The 21,724-nt window shown below is 43.4% G+C and overlaps 1 protein-coding gene across 1 annotated transcript in view; it reads right to left on the minus strand.

Moving 5' to 3' along the window:
• The window catches only part of LOC146821049 (uncharacterized), a 160,266-nt gene that overhangs the window by 100,338 nt on the left and 38,204 nt on the right, over positions 1 to 21,724 (minus strand). The window contains exon 2 of the mRNA XM_085611983.1: positions 2,110 to 2,227. Within this exon, the coding sequence (XP_085468109.1) occupies positions 2,110 to 2,227 (118 nt within the window). The remainder of the gene's footprint in view (positions 1 to 2,109; positions 2,228 to 21,724) is intronic.

Here is a 21,724-nt window from a genome sequence, read left to right on the forward strand (position 1 = left end):
ATGCTTAGGTAAACAAAACAGTACCCTATCGGAAAACGGAACTGGTCTACTAGCTTCACCCACTTGGCAAATAATTATGCAGGTTTCTCTACGCATAAGATGACCACCATCTGCACTCGATTAAGGTAAACTTCGCGGTCCATTGTTTCCATGTATTGCTAGCGCTTGCCAGCAAGGGACATGTGCACCATTATGACAGCCATTTCAAAATGGAACACTCTACTACTCACTTTCTACTACTCTCTACTACTCTCTCCCTACTACTCTCTACGAATCACTCTCTACTACTCACTCTCTACTACTCACTCTCTATTACTCACTCTACTACTCTACTATTCACTCTCTACTACTTACTCACTCTACTACTCTCTACTAATCACTCTCTACTACTCACCTACTACTTGCTACTACTTTCTACTACTCACCTACTACTCTCTACTCACTCTACTACTCACCTACTACTCTCTACTCACTCTACTACTCTCTACTACTCACCTACTACTCTCTACTCATGCTACTAGTCACTCTCTACACTCTACTACTCACTCTAAACTACTCTCTACTACTCACTCTCTACTACTCACTCCCTACTACTCTCGACTCACTCTCTACTACTCTCTACTACTCACTCTCTACTATTCACTCTACTACTCTCTACTGCTCACTCTCTCCTACTCTACTACTCTCTACTACTCACCTACTAATCTCTACTCACTCTACTACTCTCTACTAATCACTCTCTACTACTCACTCGCTACTACTCACTCACTACTACTCTCTACTACTCACTCTCTACTACTCACCTACTATTCTCTACTCACTCTACTACTCTCTACTAATCACGCTCTACTACTCACTCTCTACTACTCACTACTACTCTCTACAAATCACTCTCTACTACTCACCTACTACTCTCTACTCACTCTGCTACTCTCTAATCACTCTCTACTACTCACTCTACTACTCACTCTCTACTACTCTCTACTACTCACTCTCTACTACTCACTCTACTACTCTCGACTCACTCTCTACTACTCTCTACTACTCACTCTACTACTCTCTACTACTCACTCTCTACTATACTACTCTCTACTACTCACTCCTCTCTACTACTTACTCTACTACTCACTCTCTAATACTCTACTATTCACTCTCTACTACTGTCTGCTACTCTCTACTAATCACTCTCTACTACTCTCTACTATTCACTCTCTACTACCCACTCTCTACTACTCACTCTACTCTCTACCTCTTGCGCTACCTCTCTCTGCCTCTCTCTACTACTCTCTACGTGCACACATATGCACACACACACATATATGTGTATATATATGCATATGCAGGACAGGCGAAACGCGTCTAGCATTTTCAGCTGGCATTAAAACTTTAATTTTGCGCACAGACACGGCGTCGATCACTTTTGTTGGTAAAAGTTTGGTGGATGTTGATGACCGTGATTGGGAGGTCATTGCTTCGACGCGCCCTTTGGTTTGGAGGCAGCGGGTTTTCCCATTCGCCTGTAGAGTATGTATGTGTATATATATACATACATAAACATATATATGCATATCCATATAAATACAAATATAAATGCATGCATACATATACATATACGCATACATATGTATGTTATGTACATGAAAGTTTGAGAAACACTAATAAAAGCAAAGCTAAAAAGCCACCTAATTACAAACAGAATTGCTTTAACTTAAACCAGGGCGAGACCTATTGCATTTTCAATGCTTGTTTACATTTGTTCCTGGTGTCGCCCAATTACTAACCAGCTGCCAAAAAAGCAGGGGCCGGTAGGCCATGCAGCTGTACATTTTGTATAACATTAGTTTCCATTTAAGCAAAATCCATTCAGGTGTTTAATGGGTCAATAAAGGAGCCGAGATAATGTGTGCTTCTAGTGAATGCTGCTAAGCTACAAGGTCCCCCATGCTACATGGTCCCCCATGACCCCTCACATGCTCTCTCAAAAGTGGTATCACATTAACGAAAGCCAATCACATTAAAGCCCAGGAGTAGCTTTAATGTGATAAATTGTTGAGCTAAGACTCAGTATTCAATCATCAACCCAGTTATGAGACAACTTAAATAACGTACCTGGGATTAACTCAGTGCTGCTTTCTCCTTCCTCACAGATTTCCGAGTCGGGTTTAATGTCCATTTTGAAATCCACTTCAGAACCACAAGATTTAAATCCAGCTAGATCAGGTAAAAACTGTAATATTCAAAACAAATTATCTTCCATTAATTTTAAAGCCATGTATTTCTTTCAAAAGATGAAAGTTGTTCCCCTTGTAAGCAATCTATTTCTATAAACAGCCAATCTCCCGCCAAAGAACACCGCTGTCTCTTCCACTGAAATCGGCCTAGACACATTGCCCTTGCTCTACAACACTCAACAACGTCACTGGTACCAGCATGTTAGTAGCTGTGTGCATAAAGTCAAGCAGTGCTTGAAACAAATTACTGCTTCAGTACAGCAAGACTGTTTAGAAAGTCGGATGTTCCTTCGCTAAAACATAATTTAACATGATACACAGGCTAGATGTTGCTGTCCACCTATTTTTAGACTGTCTTTGACTCGGCCACGGATTACTCCTCTGTGTTCTTTGTTGATCTTCTCACACAATTATCGGATCGTTTCTGTTGAGTTTCTTTGTTGCTTTTCATCAGCGTTGCTAAAGGGTCTCTTTCTTACTGAGATGCTGGCTTGCTAGTGATATTTGCAAATGTACATTTCGTGCAGGCTGGGGGTTTGGAAACAATGAGGCTAGAAACAAAGGGTCCTGTAACCAGACTACACATTAATTCCTACTCCAATGCACTTAAACTCCAATCTACTCCTGGCTCATCACGAATGGAAGTATCTGAGGAACCCAGTGAGGGAAGGAAGGTGTCAAGCTGCGCAAAGGCAGAATAAAAAGAAACAAAAAGAAACTCACACTCCAACTTCTCAAAGGGTGCTAAATTACTTGTACAGGGTTGTGTTCCTGCCCATGGACATTCATTGTATTGGAGCGTCTCATATAGCACATACTTTGCATGAAGATGCTGCAATGAGCTTTACAGAGTAACATACAAACTAGGAGTGCATGGTTACCGGCAGTGTACCAAGCTATACACGGAAACGACTTGAATACAATACATTTAGACATCGAGTTAATGGGCTGAGTGTAAAGGAAAGGCAAAATCAAGAAAAACGCCTGTAAGGCAGCATATGATTTGAATTTTACAATTGTTCTTTTATAGTCTCATTATTGCCCTCTATCGGCATCCAGCTCACTCACTCTCAAAGCAGCAAAAGAGGGAAAGTTTTCTAATACTGTATGGTCTGGCTTAGAAACAGTTAAAACTGTTAACCAAATAATAAAAGGATCATAAATAAAAAATACATACATCTACGTTGAGGTTTCTGGTAAGCTTTCTTTATCCATTTTTAATTCTATCATTAACATTTAGATTTCGATAACCACAGTATGCAGTATGGGTCAATGGTTCAGCCCACCCACTTCAGCCAGTGGCTCCTCTCGCTGAGTGACTGCATTTTGCATGTGCACATCTTTCACATAAGCCTTCCCGTTCTGTGCGGGGGACTAATGAGCCAATGTGTTTTTTATGAAAGAAAATTAAAAAACGAAACAAAAAGAAACATTACTTAGTCTTAATTATAAACTTTCATATACCCCTTTTTTACATCTGTTTGGACAGTACAGCTGTCCGCAAGAACTATTGTTAACAATTATTTAAAAAACACACAGAGTGGGTTTTGGCTCCACACACAATTATTTTTCGCTCACCTCAAGTTTTGGGCTATTTTGTGTATCAGTAAGCCTTCAACTGAGCGATTGCATTGTACCAGGGGCAATTTTACATTGCCACTATTTAATGCTCGTAGCGTCACAAATGACATCTTCCATGATGTCACTGATAGCGCAATACATTTTAAATTACATGAGCACAGCAGGCTGCTGCAGTGTCAGTTACAAGTAATGCATACGTTGATCACTGTGAACATCTGTTTATCCTTGCCAATAATATGAATTGAGGAGAAGGGCTACTGTTGCAATCTGTTATGGTTATGTGTTAGGTCGTAAAAAGGTTTGGCACATATTGCTATACACAGAAAAGTGAGACATGCAAGTTAAAATGTAGGCTAGTCAGTTGGAGGTGTTTGTCTGCTACCTGCTCCAAAGTGATGTATCTGTACATCCAACAAAACTCACTGGAAACTCAATGACAAGCATAATGGTATTGGAGCTGTGCTTGAGGACACAACATTTCTGACAACAACTTAAGCCTGTGCGGGGGAAAGGCTGCACTGAATCGCCACTCCTAATTTTTGGATGAGGTAAAAAGTAGTGTTTCTTCAACTGTGCAGAACAGCATCTTGTGGGCAGAGGTTAGGTTTTCCTTATGACTAGGAAGGTGGCAGGAGGGGTACCAGCCTCATGATTCCCACTATGGACTACCGGTTCCTGGCAGCTGAGAAGCAAATATGCGACTTGCGGCACTCTATTATCTAAAAGGCTCTGATATTGGAGCAGTTTGTATAGACAGGAACATGGCTGACCACTTGAGAAGATGGTCGCCTATGCCTTCAGATCTTGTTCGGTGCCAGAAAATTCAGCAGATATCGGCAATATGAGGAGATATCGACCCATAGAAACCCATACATGCACTCTCTGATCCTATGTTAAGTGCCATGTGCCTGAAAATCCCACAGCACATTGGCTGTGAGGCTGGCTTATCAAGATGGGCTGAAGCAGCGAGTCGCACTGAGGATGTGTGTTAGTTGGAGTAGTGACCTTCCCCTGGAGCAGTGCCTGCTTCTTTGCAGCAGGCTTTGGCTGTGGGCTTTGGGTGCTGGGTGAGGGCGCGTGGGTTGCGGGCAGACCTTTCAAGGCAGGAAATCATCCGGGGGTGGTGGAAAGTCATGGGCTCAGCCAGTGGAGAAAAATTGTAATCGGATCCATGTACGTCAATGAATGACATGAAAAATACCCTGATAGACATGAAAAATAACCCCAAAATCAATAGTTTAAAAAAAATGACACAATGACGTTAGAGATTGACCAGATGAAGGAGCACATCAACAGACAGGCCAAAATTCTAGATGGGGCTGACAGCATACATCGGATCCTGAAGATGGAGTGAATTCTTCTAATAACCTACTCACTCGACTGACAAGATCAGTGGAAACTTACAAGGCCAAAAGTGAGGATTGGAAGGTGCGCGATCAAGGTGCAATAATATTCGTATTTTGGAGATTAATGAGAATACCTAAAGTTTTTGTGGAATCCTTGCTGGTGCATATTTTTAGCAGACTGCAGTGTTTGCTTGTTAAAAGAGGGCATAGATCCCTAGCCCTGAGACGACTGTCAGCTGCCTCAGTGTGCCCGACTATTACCACATTCTTGAACTTTAGAGACAGAGATCTTGTCCTAAAACTAGGTAGAGAGTGTACCACTATTACATATCAGGAAGCTAGGATCTCTTTCTTTCCAGATTTTACAGCAGCGATCCAGGAGGCCAGGTGCTTATTTTCCAAAGCTAGACGAGCCCCACGTGGTGTGGGCCTGTCCTACTTCATACTATATCCCGCCAAACTCTGTGTATTTTTGGAAGGACGAAAAGTCTTCTTCACAAAACCAGCCAACCGCCTTCAAGTTTTACAAGGAACTTGTCAGACAGTAAAAAACCCTTCAAAATTCCCTTGAGTTAATGCCGGGTTCTCAAGTGCATCTAAATGATGTAGAATGATTTCGCCTCTTTCAAACCCTCGGGTTTCTACGAGCAACATGTGTTTTTGCTTCTATAATGTAAAATGATTGTATTTAGGCCCACGGATTGAGGTGCTGGTAAGAAAGCTACATACCTGATACATCAGTGCACTTCAGATGAGGCGGGCTTTAAGCACCTGGTCTAGAGTGCCCTGCCAGAGCTGCCTTTTGGCGCAGGGTTAAAACGATGCTGGAGGATATCATAGGCTCCCCATGGGAGTTAGCTTAATTGACTGTACTTTTGGGGTATGTCTCACACATTTTGCTATCAAACAAATGGAGGGAAAGGAGGGCTTTTAAATAATAACAATCAGTCTTATTATTATCACAGGTCCAGCATACATGCCCATCAATGAGTGGAAACAAAGGATATGCAGTTCCTAAAGTAGACGCAGGGTGTGTTAGATTAACTGGAGGGTACCAAGGTGATGTAAGGGATCTGATGTGAAAGACAGGAGTTAAGTTAACTCCTTATTGGAAAAGAAGACCCTCACACACCCAACAAGCGGGTGTCTTGCTTCATCACCGGGTCTTTGCTCCTTATCGGGCCGGCAGGTGCAATGCCCGATCAGGCACCCAATGGGGCCTTCCTAGCGGAGATCTTTATTTCCAACGCCGATGAGTGAGGTGTGTGTGGGGGGAGAGAGTTGGATACAATAGTGAGTGTAGGTGCAAATGAGGTGAGAGTGAGTGTATTAAAACAGGGGTAGGTGATCCACTAAATAATTTTAATAAAGCATGGTCACCATCCTGGTTAAAACAAAAAATATAATCTGCACATTTCTCACCTTTAGTTATGTGAGTGAATGTGCTAGGGGGATCAATAGGTCAACATGTTTCTTGCCTTAGAATATAGTAAATGGCAATTCTTCAGGACCGGGAAAATAATGCGGCTACCTACACCCTTTTGGTGGTGCCCACAGTCTCTAAGAGTTAACAATTGTGGACACGCATACAGCACCCTAAAAATGTGTGGTACCGTAGATAAAAGAGCACACCTGCGGAGAGAGAAAAAATAACAACAAGTAAAAGCATAAAAAACAACAACTCAACCGAGATATCAGGTTAATTCCAGACAAAAGGTGGTGTCAAGAAATAAACAACCGTGACATGCATGGATACTGAGCGATGTTTGGAGGACATGTTAAGGGCTAAGGGCAGCACAGACATAATCAATACATTCTGACACCAGTTCAAGGAGAACTGGGTTGATAGGACATAAGTCATTTATCGAACTCACCCTCCTGGGCTGTGCTGTATTCAAGGCCGGGGTGAGAAAACACTAAAATTAGTGTCCTACAGTAAAGAAAGCAAAGGAGACTCAGGACAGTCAGAATAAACAAAACAAGTTGAATGCGGTCACGAAGCAGGAGTTGTTTGGCCCCTGAGGGTTATCATGTACCCAGGGAAGCGACACATAAATCAGTCTTTAAAAGGCCCAGGCCCCGTGTAGCTAAAACTTAGCACAGGGGGACCCACGGAGAGATTCAATCGTTCACAAAAATGGTGTGGCAAAGTGGTGTTCTATAACGGAAAACAATCGCCTGGCCGTAGACACAGCGTCCATACTACCATTCTCAATGGGGCAACGTGCAAGAAAATGCAATGAATCGCAGTTTATGGTAAAAGAACTGTGTCAAACACGTATACTCGGCATTGTTGAAGGAAAAAGTTCGAGGAAAGCAGTACAATGTAACACGCTTATTCGTGGTCGGATATTGGGTCTATTGGTCAACTATCCAAGACACGTACTCAAGCAAAACAGGAACTCGTGGTGGCAGGCGTGTGAAACATAACTAGTGCACTCAGCCTCTCTACTTACGGTTCCGTAGTATCGGAAGCACCGTCCGCCTAACGTCTCACCAGCCACTGCAGTCTGGTGTGTGTGTGTCCGGGCCAATCCTGTTTGTAGGCGCACAGCTGCGCGGAGGGCGAGTGCGTAGGGGGCGGATACATCCGGACTTTGCAAACATGCTGACGCGGACAGAGCTAGAACGCTAACCTTAACGAGGGAGATCGGGCAAGGCGCGTTCATAGTTGTCATAGCGACACGTGTGCAAGGGGAAAAGACCTTATAATGCTCGAATCATCGAGCATGGTGCTGGTAAGGTTAAAGGTAACAATGCTTAAAGAGAGACACCTGGGGCATCGAGATGAATTATTTAGAGTCAAGGTAATAACACACTTCCGATTGGCTCGAATGACACCAGAAGATCGAAGTGTTCAAAATGGAACTTACAACCAATGGGTTATAGATGATCGCAGGCAAGGGAAATTATTGAAAACTATTGAAACGGGGTATGTCTGCTAAAGAAATGCTGTGGTGTATAGGATTCAATTATAATGAGATCAAGTCAGCATGCTCCATGGAATATCCTCGTTAAGGCCAGTAGTATCCGCAGCCAATCTTAGGACCCACCGCTGTTCGAGTCTGAAGAGGGTTTTTTGTGACATTTGTGGATGTGCTTCAAGGACAATCCATTGGAATGAACTAGGGGCGTGGTGTTCAAGTTGATAGTGGGATGTCATTTTGGTATTGGTTTTGGCGCATCTAAAGCTACTTTTATGTTCCAACATGCGGGTCTTAACTGCACGGGTGGTCATGCCTATATAGGGTAGACCACAAGGACATGTCATCATATAGATGCAGTTAGATGAGTTACAATTGGTGTGCTTGGAGATGTTCCACGTCAATCCATTAGGGAATGCCAATTCTTTACTAGTGCGTGTCTGGGGACACATTGAACATGACCCACAGGGGTAGTGACCCTTAACTGGAGGTAGATCCCACAGCATTCTTTGTGATCTAATAGTGGGTTTCTTAGGTCTGGTATGAATCAGTTGATCCTTAAGATTGCTAGTACGTTTGAATGCAAATCTAGGGGTCGTCAACTCCAAGTCACCAGTGTTGAGAATCCCCCAGTATTTTTTTATAATGGATTTGATCCTGTTGGAATCAGGGGTGAAGGTGGTGACACATGTAATGGATTGATCAGGTTCCTTAATGTTGATGTCCAACAAACTCTCTCTGTTGTTGTTCCTTGCTCGTTTGCGAGCCCTCGCCACCACATGTTGAGGATAGTCTCGCTTGATAACATCATTCATGAGGGTAGCTGACTCTTTCTGATAGTCTGTCACAGAACTACAATTCCTTCTGATGCGCAAGAATTGCCCAAACGGCAAGTTTTCCCTAAGTGACTTAGGATGATAACTACTGAATAGGAGAAGGCTATTCCTGTCAGTTGGTTTACGGTATAAACTCGTGATGCTCTTGTTGCCAACAAGACAGACACGGAGATGCAAAAAAGGAACTTCTGTGTCAGAGATCGAGTGGGTGAATCTCAGGTAGGGGTTCAAGGTGTTTATCCAAGTGCAAAATTCTGTGCATCTGGTGTAGTCTCCTTTCCAAAGGATAAGGATATCGTCAATGAACCTTTTCCAGAGCAGTACATTCGCTGAGTAGGGATTAGAAGAGTGGTGAATTTCCCTCGCTTCGAAGGCCGACATGTACATACATGCTAGACTCGGCGCGAATGTACTGCCCATGGAAGTACCTTGGATTTGGTGGTATAACTGGGTATTGTACTCAAAAAAGTTCTGAGTAAGAGCCAGACTCGCACATTCCATGATGAATGGTACAGGTGTACTGGAAGTATGTTCGCTGCTCATTAGGGCATCCTCGATGACCTGGAGAGTCGCTTGTTGGGGTATGTTGGTGTATAACGACTCAACATCACGGGTCAACAGTAGGTCTATTTCCTGTGGGTTTTGGAACCCCTCAAGGAGGCGTAGGACATCAGTAGTGTCGCGGATGTACGAAGGAGTAGTTGTCACCAGGGGTTGAATGAAATGGTCAACAAACTGTGACAGTGGTTCCAAGATGGACCCTATACCCGACACAATGGGTCGACCAGGCACCGGTGTAGTACCTTTATGAATTTTAGGGAGACAGTAAAAAAAGGGAATTACCGGTTCTTTAGCTGTAAGGAAAATGGCCTCTTTCTTCGAGATCCAGCCTTCTAGCTCTGCTGTAGAGACCATAGAACAAATAGTTCTGGTCAACTGCAGGGTAGGGTCTTCCTTGATAGGGGTTTAGTATCTTGTGTTGTTAAGTTGTCTACGGCATTCAGTGTCGTATTCAACAGTGGACAAGATGACAGTGGCCCCGCCTTTGTCTGCTTGTTTTATTACAATCGTGTTGTCATTAGCCAGATCTTTTATGGCCAATGACTCGCTAGTGGACAGATTGTTGAAGGGAATGCGGTTGGTATCCATGTTAAGGTCCTTAAGGACTGCCTGTTCAAAAGTCAGTACTTCCGGGGAGACCATACTTCTAGTGGGTGTGAAGGTTGATGGTCTATGTAGCCCTGAATCATCTTTGGTAGGCGGGGGGCGATCTTGAAAGAACGCCTGAAGCCTAATCTTACGAAATAGATTCTGGACCTCACACGTGTCACGGAATCTGTCGATTTTGGGTGTCGGAACATAGCCCAGCCCTTTTTGGAGTACTCTCTCTTCCACAGAACTTTTTTGAGTACAATACCCAGTTATACCACCAAATCCAAGGTACTTCCATGGGCAGTACATTCGCGCCGAGTCTAGCATGTATGTACATGTCGGCCTTCGAAGCGAGGGAAATTCACCACTCTTCTAATCCCTACTCAGCGAATGTACTGCTCTGGAAAAGGTTCATTGACGATATCCTTATCCTTTGGAAAGGAGACTACACCAGATGCACAGAATTTTGCACTTGGATAAACACCTTGAACCCCTACCTGAGATTCACCCACACGATCTCTGACACAGAAGTTCCTTTTTTGGATCTCCGTGTCTTTCTTGTTGGCAACAAGATCATCACGAGTTTATACCGTAAACCAACTGACAGGAATAGCCTTCTCCTACTCAGTAGTTATCATCCTAAGTCACTGAGGGAAAACTTGCCGTTTGGGCAATTCTTGCGCATCAGAAGGAATTGTAGTTCTGTGACAGACTATCAGAAAGAGTCAGCTACCCTCATGAATGATCTTATCAAGCGAGACTATCCTCAACATGTGGTGGCGAGGGCTCGCAAACGAGCAAGGAACAACAACAGAGAGAGTTTGTTGGACATCAACATTAAGGAACCTGATCAATCCATTACATGTGTCACCACCTTCACCCCTGATTCCAACAGGATCAAATCCATTATAAAAAAACACTGGGGGATTCTCAACACTGGTGACTTGGAGTTGACGACCCCTTGATTCGCATTCAAACGTACTAGCAATCTTAAGGATCTACTGATTCATACCAGACCTAAGAAACCCACTATTAGATCACAAAGAATGCTGTGGGATTTACCTCCAGTTAAGGGTCACTACCCCTGTGGGTCATGTTCAATGTGTCCCCAGACACACACTAGTAAAGAATTGACATTCCCTAATGGATTGACGTGGAACATCTCCAAGCACACCAATTGTAACTCATCTAACTGCATCTATATGATGACATGTCCTTGTGGTCTACCCTATATAGGCATGACCACCCGTGCAGTTAAGACCCGCATGTTGGAACATAAAAGTAGCTTTAGATGCGCCAAAACCAATACCAAAATGACATCCCACTATCAACTTGAACACCACGCCCCTAGTTCATTCCAATGGATTGTCCTTGAAGCACATCCACAAATGTCACAAAAAACCCTCTTCAGACTCGAACAGCGGTGGGTCCTAAGATTGGCTGCGGATACTACTGGCCTTAACGAGGATATTCCATGGACCATGCTGACTTGATCTCATTATAATTGAATCCTATACACCACAGCATTTCTTTAGCAGACATACCCCGTTTCAATAGTTTTCAATAATTTCCCTTGCCTGCGATCATCTATAACCCATTGGTTGTAAGTTCCATTTTGAACACTTCGATCTTCTGGTGTCATTCGAGCCAATCGGAAGTGTGTTATTACCTTGACTCTAAATAATTCATCTCGATGCCCCAGGTGTCTCTCTTTAAGCATTGTTACCTTTAACCTTACCAGCACCATGCTCGATGATTCGAGCATTATAAGGTCTTTTCCCCTTGCACACGTGTCGCTATGACAACTATGAACGCGCCTTGCCCGATCTCCCTCGTTAAGGTTAGCGTTCTAGCTCTGTCCGCGTCAGCACGTTTGCAAAGTCCGGATGTATCCGCCCCCTACGCACTCGCCCTCCGCGCCGTTGTGCGCCTACAAACAGGATTGGCCCGGACACACACACACCAGACTGCAGTGGCTGGTGAGACGTTAGGCGGACGGTGATTCCGATACTACGGAACCGTAAGTAGAGAGGCTGAGTGCACTAGTTATGTTTCACACGCCTGCCACCACGAGTTCCTGTTTTGCTTGAGTACGTGTCTTGGATAGTTGACCAATAGACCCAATATCCGACCACGAATAAGCGTGTTACATTGTACTGCTTTCCTCGAACTTTTTCCTTCAACAACGCCGAGTATACGTGTTTGACACAGTTCTTTTACCATAAACTGCGATTCATTGCATTTTCTTGCACGTTGCCCCATTGAGAATGGTAGTATGGACGCTATGTCTACGGCCAGGCGATTGTTTTCCGTTATAGAACACCACTTTGCCACACCATTTTTGTGAACGATTGAATCTCTCCGTGGGTCCCCCTGTGCTAAGTTTTAGCTACACGGGGCCTGGGCCTTTTAAAGACTGATTTATGTGTCGCTTCCCTGGGTACATGATAACCCTCAGGGGCCAAACAACTCCTGCTTCATGACCGCATTCAACTCGTTTTGTTTATTCTGACTGTCCTGAGTCTCCTTTGCTTTCTTTACTGTAGGACACTAATTTTAGTGTTTTCTCACCCCGGCCTTGAATACAGCACAGCCCAGGAGGGTGAGTTCGATAAATGACTTATGTCCTATCAACCCAGTTCTCCTTGTACTAGTGTCAGAATGTATTGATTATGTCTGTGCTGCCCTTAGCCCTTAACATGTCCTCCAAACATCGCTCAGTATCCATGCATGTCACGGTTGTTTATTTCTTGACACCACCTTTTGTCTGGAATTAACCGGATATCTCGGTTGAGTTGTTGTTTTTTATGCTTTTACTTGTTGTTATTTTTTCTCTCTCCGCAGGTGTGCTCTTTTATCTACGGTACCACACATTTTTAGGGTGCTGTATGCGTGTCCACAATTGTTAACTCTTAGAGACTGTGGGCACCACCAAAAAGGTGTAGGTAGCCGCATTATTTTCCCGGTCCTGAAGATATGCCATTTACTATATTCTAAGGCAAGAAACATGTTGACCTATTGATCCCCCTAGCACATTCACTCACATAACTAAAGGTGAGAAATGTGCGGATTATATTTTTTGTTTTAACCAGGATGGTGACCATGCTTTATTAAAATTATTTAGTGGATCACCTACCCCTGTTTTAATACACTCACTCTCACCTCATTTGCACCTACACTCACTATTGTAACTAACTCTCTCCCCCCACACACACCTCACTCATCGGCGTTGGAAATAAAGATCTCCGCTAGGAAGGCCCCATTGGGTGCCTGATCGGGCATTGCACCAGCCGGCCCGATAAGGAGCAGACCCGGTGATGAAGCAAGACACCCGCTTGTTGGGTGTGTGAGGGTCTTCTTTTCCAATAAGGAGTTAACTTAACTCCTGTCTTTCACATCAGATCCCTTACATCACCTTGGTACCCTCCAGTTAATCTAACACACCCTGTGTCTACTTTAGGAACTGCATATCCTTTGTTTCCACTCACACATTTTGCTCTCAGTCAGGAGGTGCACTGCTATATTATTGTTGTTGGCAAAGTGGAGCGTGGTAATTGCATGGTTTAAGGGTCCTCACCAAAACTCACAAGTTGATAAAAGATGCAGCATACTGCAACGATGCAGCCGATTGCTTTATTATACGCAACCTATACGGAACAAACCTACAACTATATGGGGCCCTTTGCAGAGTATCTGGATCGACAAACACAGGCTGATACAGGACAGCTTGATTGTGGTCTAACGCTATGCTATAGGCTCATTTTGACACTACTGATTAGTGATCTGCTGTTTATATGAAGGTTAATAACATTCACAACTAGCTATTAAATGGGCTTGAGTGCCTCGCTATGGGGCTTAATAACTTTTAAACTATTTTCGTACTGTGACTATTCAACCTGCTAATATCTTAGCTTTGTTTGGGTTAGCTAGCCCCAGCACTATGCTCATGTTTTATGATGTCAACTCTGTAATGAAATTAAATGCTAAGCTAGGTCCAATATACTATGAATTGGATGATGCGTGTGTTTGTATAAACTGCATGGTTTTAAATTTAAAATAAAGTTTATAAAAAATATCTGTAGGCACAGGGTCAGCGAATCCTTCTATTTCTGGATTTATGTGCTGGTATATATTCATAGAGGTTCCCGCTCCAGGACATCAGAAAAGAACTGTGTAAAGTGAAAGCACAATCCCCCAAACACTGTCCTGTCAATGATTGGTGAGAGACGGTAAAACATATTTATTTATTTAGGTGGAAGCTGCATGGTTGTTTACGGAGAACACAATCCTGGGGTGTGACTATAAGAACAAATTAAATTTTGTATCTTGATTTTACACTTGTTCCTCCTGGACTGCACAGGTGGGCTAGGAGGCATTGGGACTCATTAGGTGTTCTCGTTGATAAAGATAATACGTTTCTCCCCATAAGTCTCCTGTGTTTCTTTCTTACCTTTACCTATCCCTTTTAAATTATTTTATATGCCCATCTTGCTCTTTCTTCCTTCTCTTGTTTGCTTTTAACTTTCTATTTGTTTTTCTAAAAAAGTACTATGTTATGACATTAAAACTCACCAAGGATTTTCATATTTAATGAAAAACAGTTTAAGGATAAGACGGAGGCTTACTTAATTTTGTATGGTGGGAGTTATATTTATCGATCTGTTTTGTAGTATTAATTTAATAAGAATGATTAACCATAACCCATATCAAATTCTGGCTCAATGTTACTAGCCTTTGTTTTATTATGAAAGTGAAAAACCAAGCAAAACACATCACATTCATCTAAAAAACAGTCACGCCCCCCACAAACTTGAACAATAAGCATAAATAGTTCAAAAGAATGGCAGATAAAGACCAGATTAATCTTATATTTCTAATAATAAAAGTTGATCCAGTCCTCCAAATGCTTTGACATTTCTTCTCCTTTAGTCTACTCTTAACTCTACATAATGAAGTATCAAGTAATAACAAACTGTGCACCTGGACGACCACTGCCTTGCTGAGAGGAGGTTTAGATTAAACCAATTCGCAGATAACAAAGCTTCTTAAGTAGGATAGCTACAAATATTTCATCTGAGCAATCGCTAGGGGCAACATGAAACATGATTAGAGGGTTTGAGATAAGAACTTGTCAAGAGTAAATTTCCATTTTTTCTAATGTTAGAACTGATTGGAGAGGACTTGGTGACTACCCATGAACATGTATGTTTCTTGGCTTGCACTGACTCACAGAGCATTCATACACTGGAGCTACTGCTTTCCGCCTACTTCAAGCCCCTGTCCGTAGACCTGCAGAAAGGCTGCAAAATCACAGCCTTGCTAGAATTCAATTCTTATGTGCTACAGTGGTTCTCACAGGCAACAATTCAAGAAAACATATTGTACTCTTTTAAAAAATTATGGTCAAATGTGTCACAAAATTATCAAACAACACTCAGCAGACTTAATTAGGTACTTGCATAGTCACGTAGACATAACTACGAAGAATGATCACAACGGACAGAGTTGGCAAACAAAAATAGAGGATTTTTTAGTTATTTGTCTGTTATTTTTCAAACGTACAATTCATAGTTGCCCTATAGGCGGTAGATCTAGTGTGCATCCATATAAATTCAATATGTTCCAGTAACAAAAGAACACTACACAAATACCCAACACAAAAATTTACAGAAAGAAAGATGTTGAGCAACACACAACTCTTCAAATTAATTGATATTGCCATTAGTTACAAGAAATCAAGCGTCTGCTGTGGAGTCCGAAGACCAGTCTGCTGCTCTCATGAGGTCTTCTAAACGCGCACCCAAAATGAATGTTTTGAATCCATAGTTCCATGCACTGAATGTACCCCTAATGCCTTTGAATCGATGCCCGCTTCCTGCATTACCCACCTGACCCAGCGGGCTATCATGGGCACTTTTAACGGTTTTCTGAATGTGATCAGTTGTTGTTCGCCTGGCGGGCGTACTTCCTCTATTGCCTCCTCATAGGCCTTAAGGCATCTCACCACACAGAGTTTGGGGGAATCAGCAAAAGCTGGATAGGAGATTGTGAGGGTATTTGACTAGGTACGTCTACTTACTGTGAATGTCACCCCATCAGGGGAAAAAACTCTTGGCACGTACGTCAGAGACCCTTCTGCAAGAGATGAAGCAGAACATCGCCAGCTTTGCAGAAATCCCTTTCCGAGATACGAACCTATTCGGCTGCCACGATAAGAAAAGGTTCAATACCAAATTGACATCCCAAAGAGTAGAATACTTTGGTTCCGGAGGGAGAGACAAACGGATCCCTCTCAGTAACTTGCAGACAAAAGGATGTTTGCCCACCGGTGCCCCTTTCACCGGGGAATGCCCCGCCGAGATGGCGGACCGGACGGCATTTATTGACTGATACGCCAATCCCTCTTCTGCCAAACTTGCCAGGCAATTGAGGACGTGAATTATATCTGATCCCACGGGACCCACTTCCCTTCGCAAAAACATACCCATCTCATCCATAAGGACCAGTAACGCTTGGTCGTGCTGTTGGCCCAGGCCCTGGACAACACAATCTCACTGTGGCCCGAAAGGCCTGGAAGTCTCCACTGGTGCCTGAAATCCGCGACGCCATGAGATGTAATGAGCCCTCCTCCACCAAGTGGTGGGACTCGTCATCCGGATTCATTAGAATGTGAGGAAAGTGGGGGGAGTCGGGTTGGAGAAGCCCAAGAAAGTTCCAGAAGAAACGGAAACCACACTTGCGCCCTCCAGAACAGTGTTATCACCACCACCTTCGCTCTCTGTCTGTGGACCAAAGCCGCAGTTCGCATGATCATCGAGAACGGGGGAAAGGCGTAACCGTTCTTTTGACTCCAGTCCTAGAGAAACCGGTTTGTCGCCTCCACCAGCGGGTCCGGACTCCAACTGAAGAACTGCGGCAGCTGTAGATCGAGGCGACATGCAAACAGGACGATGGAGAAAGGGTCCTACCTGTCGGCCAGCAGGCGAAAGACTTGCGGGTCCAGCTTCCAGACGCTGGCGTCCAGTAGGTGATGAGAATGCCAATCGGACACCTGATTGTCCCGGCCGGGGAGGTATTCTGCTGTCATAGACACCTCGTTGTCCTGTGGAAATCGCGAATAATCTCTGTTAGCATAAGCTGAAACCATCTTGTTTGTGACATCCATTTTGTCAGCTATGTAATTCTTCCATCCTCTGCTGCTCGTCTTTTTCCCTGCCTGTGCTGTCTATTTTAGTTAATTCCTGGCTCAACTAAAAGCAATATGCATGCTAAAGAGTTTGTAGCTGCCAGAACACCTGGTCTCAGACTCAACTGTCAATCTCTTAGTGCTTCCATAAGCACTCCTGCTCCCCCTCACACTTTGCTGACTAAGTGATTTCCCATTTGCCCATGTTTGTCGGTAGTTATTGATGTGTAGGCCTGTACCTTCTATTTGTAACTACATGCTTACCAGTGCAGAAAACTCAGTATAAAAGGCCCATGGTCTGTGTATTCAAGCCATTACCTCCTGGAACACTTGAGGGTGCTGTATGGACGTGGTCTCACTCATGAGTGAATAAACTTATTTGATATTCCAGCTTCCGCGCCAATCTCTATCTTGTTGGTCTAAGGACCCGTGGACAGATAAGGGTGAACCCATGCATCGGTGGGCCCCTAAAAAGGCTCATTTCCACAGATTGGCGCCCGACTCGTGGGGCTCATCGGAGACACGGCCGTCCGATGGAGTGGTCTTGACTGTGGATAGGAATTTAACTGAGGAGGTACCCTGCACGAGGAGACCCTTTGTCTTTGCGGAAAGAAGTGCTTTTGCGGTTTTCCTGATCTGACCCTCCAGGTGGTGGCCGGTCCTGACTGAGATCTCCTTTGGCGTAAGTATTGCAGTGACCATTAGGTCGACCCAGAGCTTGGCAGGTGGAGGTTGGAGACTTTGGTTTGGTAAGGTCGCTGAAGCGACACTCTTGTTTTGGATTTGAGTGACCAAGATCCTGGTTTTGTTTGTTTGTTTATTGCAATAAACAAAGGCAGGCAATGAGGAGATTCTCTACTTTTGATATATTTGGGATAAATACTATTTTACTATAATATTATATTTTACTATAATATTTTTGGCATGCCTGCTCCTCGCACACTTCGTAGAATGTGTTGCTGTCTTGGAGGTACTAATATGGATCTAAAAAGTAGTCAGCCGGCTCCCCTAGAGGGGACACCTAATAGGTTGATGTATATTAAATATGGTATTTCTTCCATAATGTATAGTGTACTGTACACTGTGGAACAAATATACGAAAAAGGATCCTGATTTACGATGGCCAGTAAATGGGTCATTTGATTTTAAAAAGATTCAGTATGTTGAGCAGTGTCTGTTTAAACGAAAGAGTCGACAAGATATGTTTGATTGTGTACGAATGTGGGAGAAAGAAGTGAATGAGAGAGTGAGGAGAGAAGAAGCCATAGCAGAAAAAGAACAGTGCAAATCGATTCATGAAAAAGCATTGGAATTGAAAAATAAAGAGATGACAAAACTAAAAGAGAAAGAAGATAGGGAGCGTAATTTAGAGGTAACTGGCCAATACCCTGTTAGGCGCCCCATTTATCCCATACTTAATAAACCTCAAGATGATTCTATTTTGTTAGACAGACCTCCGCCCCCGTATAAATTCCCTAGTGCCCCTGAGAATGAAGGTTCCGATGAGGAGCATTTCTCTTCAGAAGAGAAAGATATGGATAAACCAGACGGGCGGACAACTCGCTCTACTTTAACTACTGAATGCAAGGCCACTCTTCGATCCGCTGCCCGTAAAGCAGCTCGTGGGAAGTAATAATCAGTTTTAGAAAACATTCCGGTGCTCTAGAGCCCTCTGATATAAATTCTGATTATAAACAGTTAAGTGATGGCACCTTTCTTTTTTCACAGGTGTCCGATCCAATTAGGCGAGTGGTTAAATTGCGAGTTGACACATTCCGTCTACGAGAAGAGAAAAAGGCAGCTGGTAAAGCCATGGCTGAACAAACAGTTCAGACCCCAGCGCGACAAGAAGGAACTACAGGGACAGATAAAGACACTGGTGATATTGTAGTTACTGGGAAGCCGATGCATGAAGCTGCGCCTTTGTATGTTCCTCGAAAGGGAGCGGAAACAAGTGACAATAAAACTTCAGATAATGCGAAGGGATTTTTTATTTATAATTGGGTCTATACCCCTTGGAGTTGAGCAGACGTGATGGCTCTTAAAGCTGCTTTACCTGATCCGCGCAAAAATCCAGCCACTTTTTATGAAGAAGTAGAAGGAGCGATTAGCTCCTGCACTATGATGTTGCCTGATATTGACATGTTCTTTGGACTTATTTTACCCCCTGATATGTGGAGATCAATTCGGAGGGTAGATGATAATATAGCTTATGGTGATACTCGGGTGCATTTAGAGGAAATAGATGCTGATAGAGAGCCTGCGCAGAAACCGGAACAGGTGATATTAGATCTTCCCAAAGGAATTGTAACTAAGTTGAAAACTCTTATACCCCGTAAGAAAATAGATTGGACTACATTAGCGTCTTGTAAGCAGAAAGTGGAGGAGTACGTTTCTGATTTCTTTACACGATTCGAAGAGACATTCCATGACTTTAGTGGGCAGTCGTTAACAGATGACACGAGTAAGCATCTGTTCGTCCACAAATTTGTCGCTAACATGTTGCCAGAAATAGCTAGTCGTCTAAAGGCCAGCGAGAGTTCATGGACTACGTCTTCCCATGTCTCTCTTTTGACTATGGCCCAGTATTATGAGCGTCAGGAATTGGAAGCAAAAATGCAAGGAGGATAAAAAGGTTAAGGATTTAAAGACGAAAGTTATGTTGGCTCAAGTCTATAGTACCTCATTTAGAGGCGGTGGTAGAGGTGGACTTGCGATGTATGGCCCTGGTGTGCCCCCTTTCCCTCGATAAACTTTATCTTCTGATCAGTGTGCATATTGTAAAGAGATTGGACATTGACGTTATGAGTGCCCCCATTTGTGAGGTGAGCAGTATCAGAGGGGTAGAGGAAGTATGAGAGGCCACCCACGGGAACACAGGAAATAGGGGAGGCATGGATAATCGTACCAGAATTGAGGCAGTTGAACACAATCCTAATTCTTTTAATACCTTTGATAGGCGAAACCAATACCAAATGTCTGATTATGGAACTGATGGTCCTAAGGATTCTGATTATGCATAGGAATGCCTAGGATAGGCAAGGAACCGGTTGAGGTCCCAGTAGATCAGAGGGGTCCCTAAGTCAATGCAAAAGTCTTGGGTTCCACTGATCGCTTTCAGGTTGATACAGGAGCTACTCGTAGTGCTCTGTCTAAACAATTGGTTCCTAGGGCTCCCCTGTCTGGCACAACAATAACATCAATAGGATTCGATGGGACACCTTCCCTTAGCCCACTGTCACAACCACTGACATTTAGTCTTGATAAATTCACTGCCACATGTCCATTTCTGCTTTCCCCTAACGCGCCGGATAACATCGTGAGTATCGATATGCTTAAACATTTCCTTGCTACAATAAGTTGTTTCCCAGAAGGTGTGCATGTCATTTTGAACGACAACTATCCAATGGTTGAGAGGTCTTGTCTAATTAAAGAGGATATTGCTTTGGCATCGCTACCTAGTTCCTTGTGGGCTACATCAGACACCGATGTGGGTCAAATGGTTATCCCACCAGTACATATTCAAGTGAAGGAAGGTGCTTCGTTGCCCCGATTGCCCCAATATAAAATCTCTCGAGAAGGTGAAGAAGCATTGATACATATTGTTCAGGATTTGATCAGAGTGGGGGTTGTGGAAGAAGTTCCTTACAATACCTGTAATAGCCCTATTCTTCCCATTTTGAAGAAAGACACTGATTCTAAAATGTATAGATTTATCATTGACTTGAGAGAGGTCAACAAGATAGTAGTGCCCCAATATCCAGTAGTCTCTGACATCACAAAACTTCTTACTATGGTTCCTTCTACTGCAACTACATTCAGTGTGAACGATTTGAAGAATGCTTTCTTCTGGATACCTATTCACCCTGACAGCCGTTATTTGTTCGGTTTCACTTTGAATAATCGCTCATTCAGATTTTGTAGAACTCCACAAGGGTATACAGAGAGTCCTAGCTTTTATAGCCAGGCATTGAAAAGGCAGCTTGATTCTTTCCCTGTGCCAAAAGGGATGGCACTTATTCAATATGTCGATGACATCTTGTTGGCTGCTGATACCCCTGAACAGTGTGAAGAAGGAAGACTGTTATTGCTATCATTTCTTCCATCTCATCATCACAAAGTCTCTCGGAAGAAATTGCAATATTGTAGACAGCAGGTTACCCACTTAGGTCACCTCCAGTCTAAGAAGGGCGTGCACTCATACCAGATCGCATTCAAGCTATTTTAGACACGCCTGTGCCCTGTACTGAGAAGGATGTTCGTGCACTGATTGGTCTTACTTCTTTCTGTAGGCAGTGGATCCCTAGTTTTTCCTACATTGTTAAACCTTTGTTAGCTCTTTTAACTAAAGACACTCCGATGCCCCTCCCATGGACTACTGAATGCCAGAATGCTTTTCAACAGTTACATCAAGCTCTTTGTTCTGCATCAGTATTAGGAACTGCAGACTACACTAAAGCCTTCACAC

The sequence above is a fragment of the Triturus cristatus genome, chromosome 6 (genome assembly GCF_964204655.1).
Source record: "Triturus cristatus chromosome 6, aTriCri1.1, whole genome shotgun sequence".
NCBI lineage: Eukaryota > Metazoa > Chordata > Amphibia > Caudata > Salamandridae > Triturus > Triturus cristatus.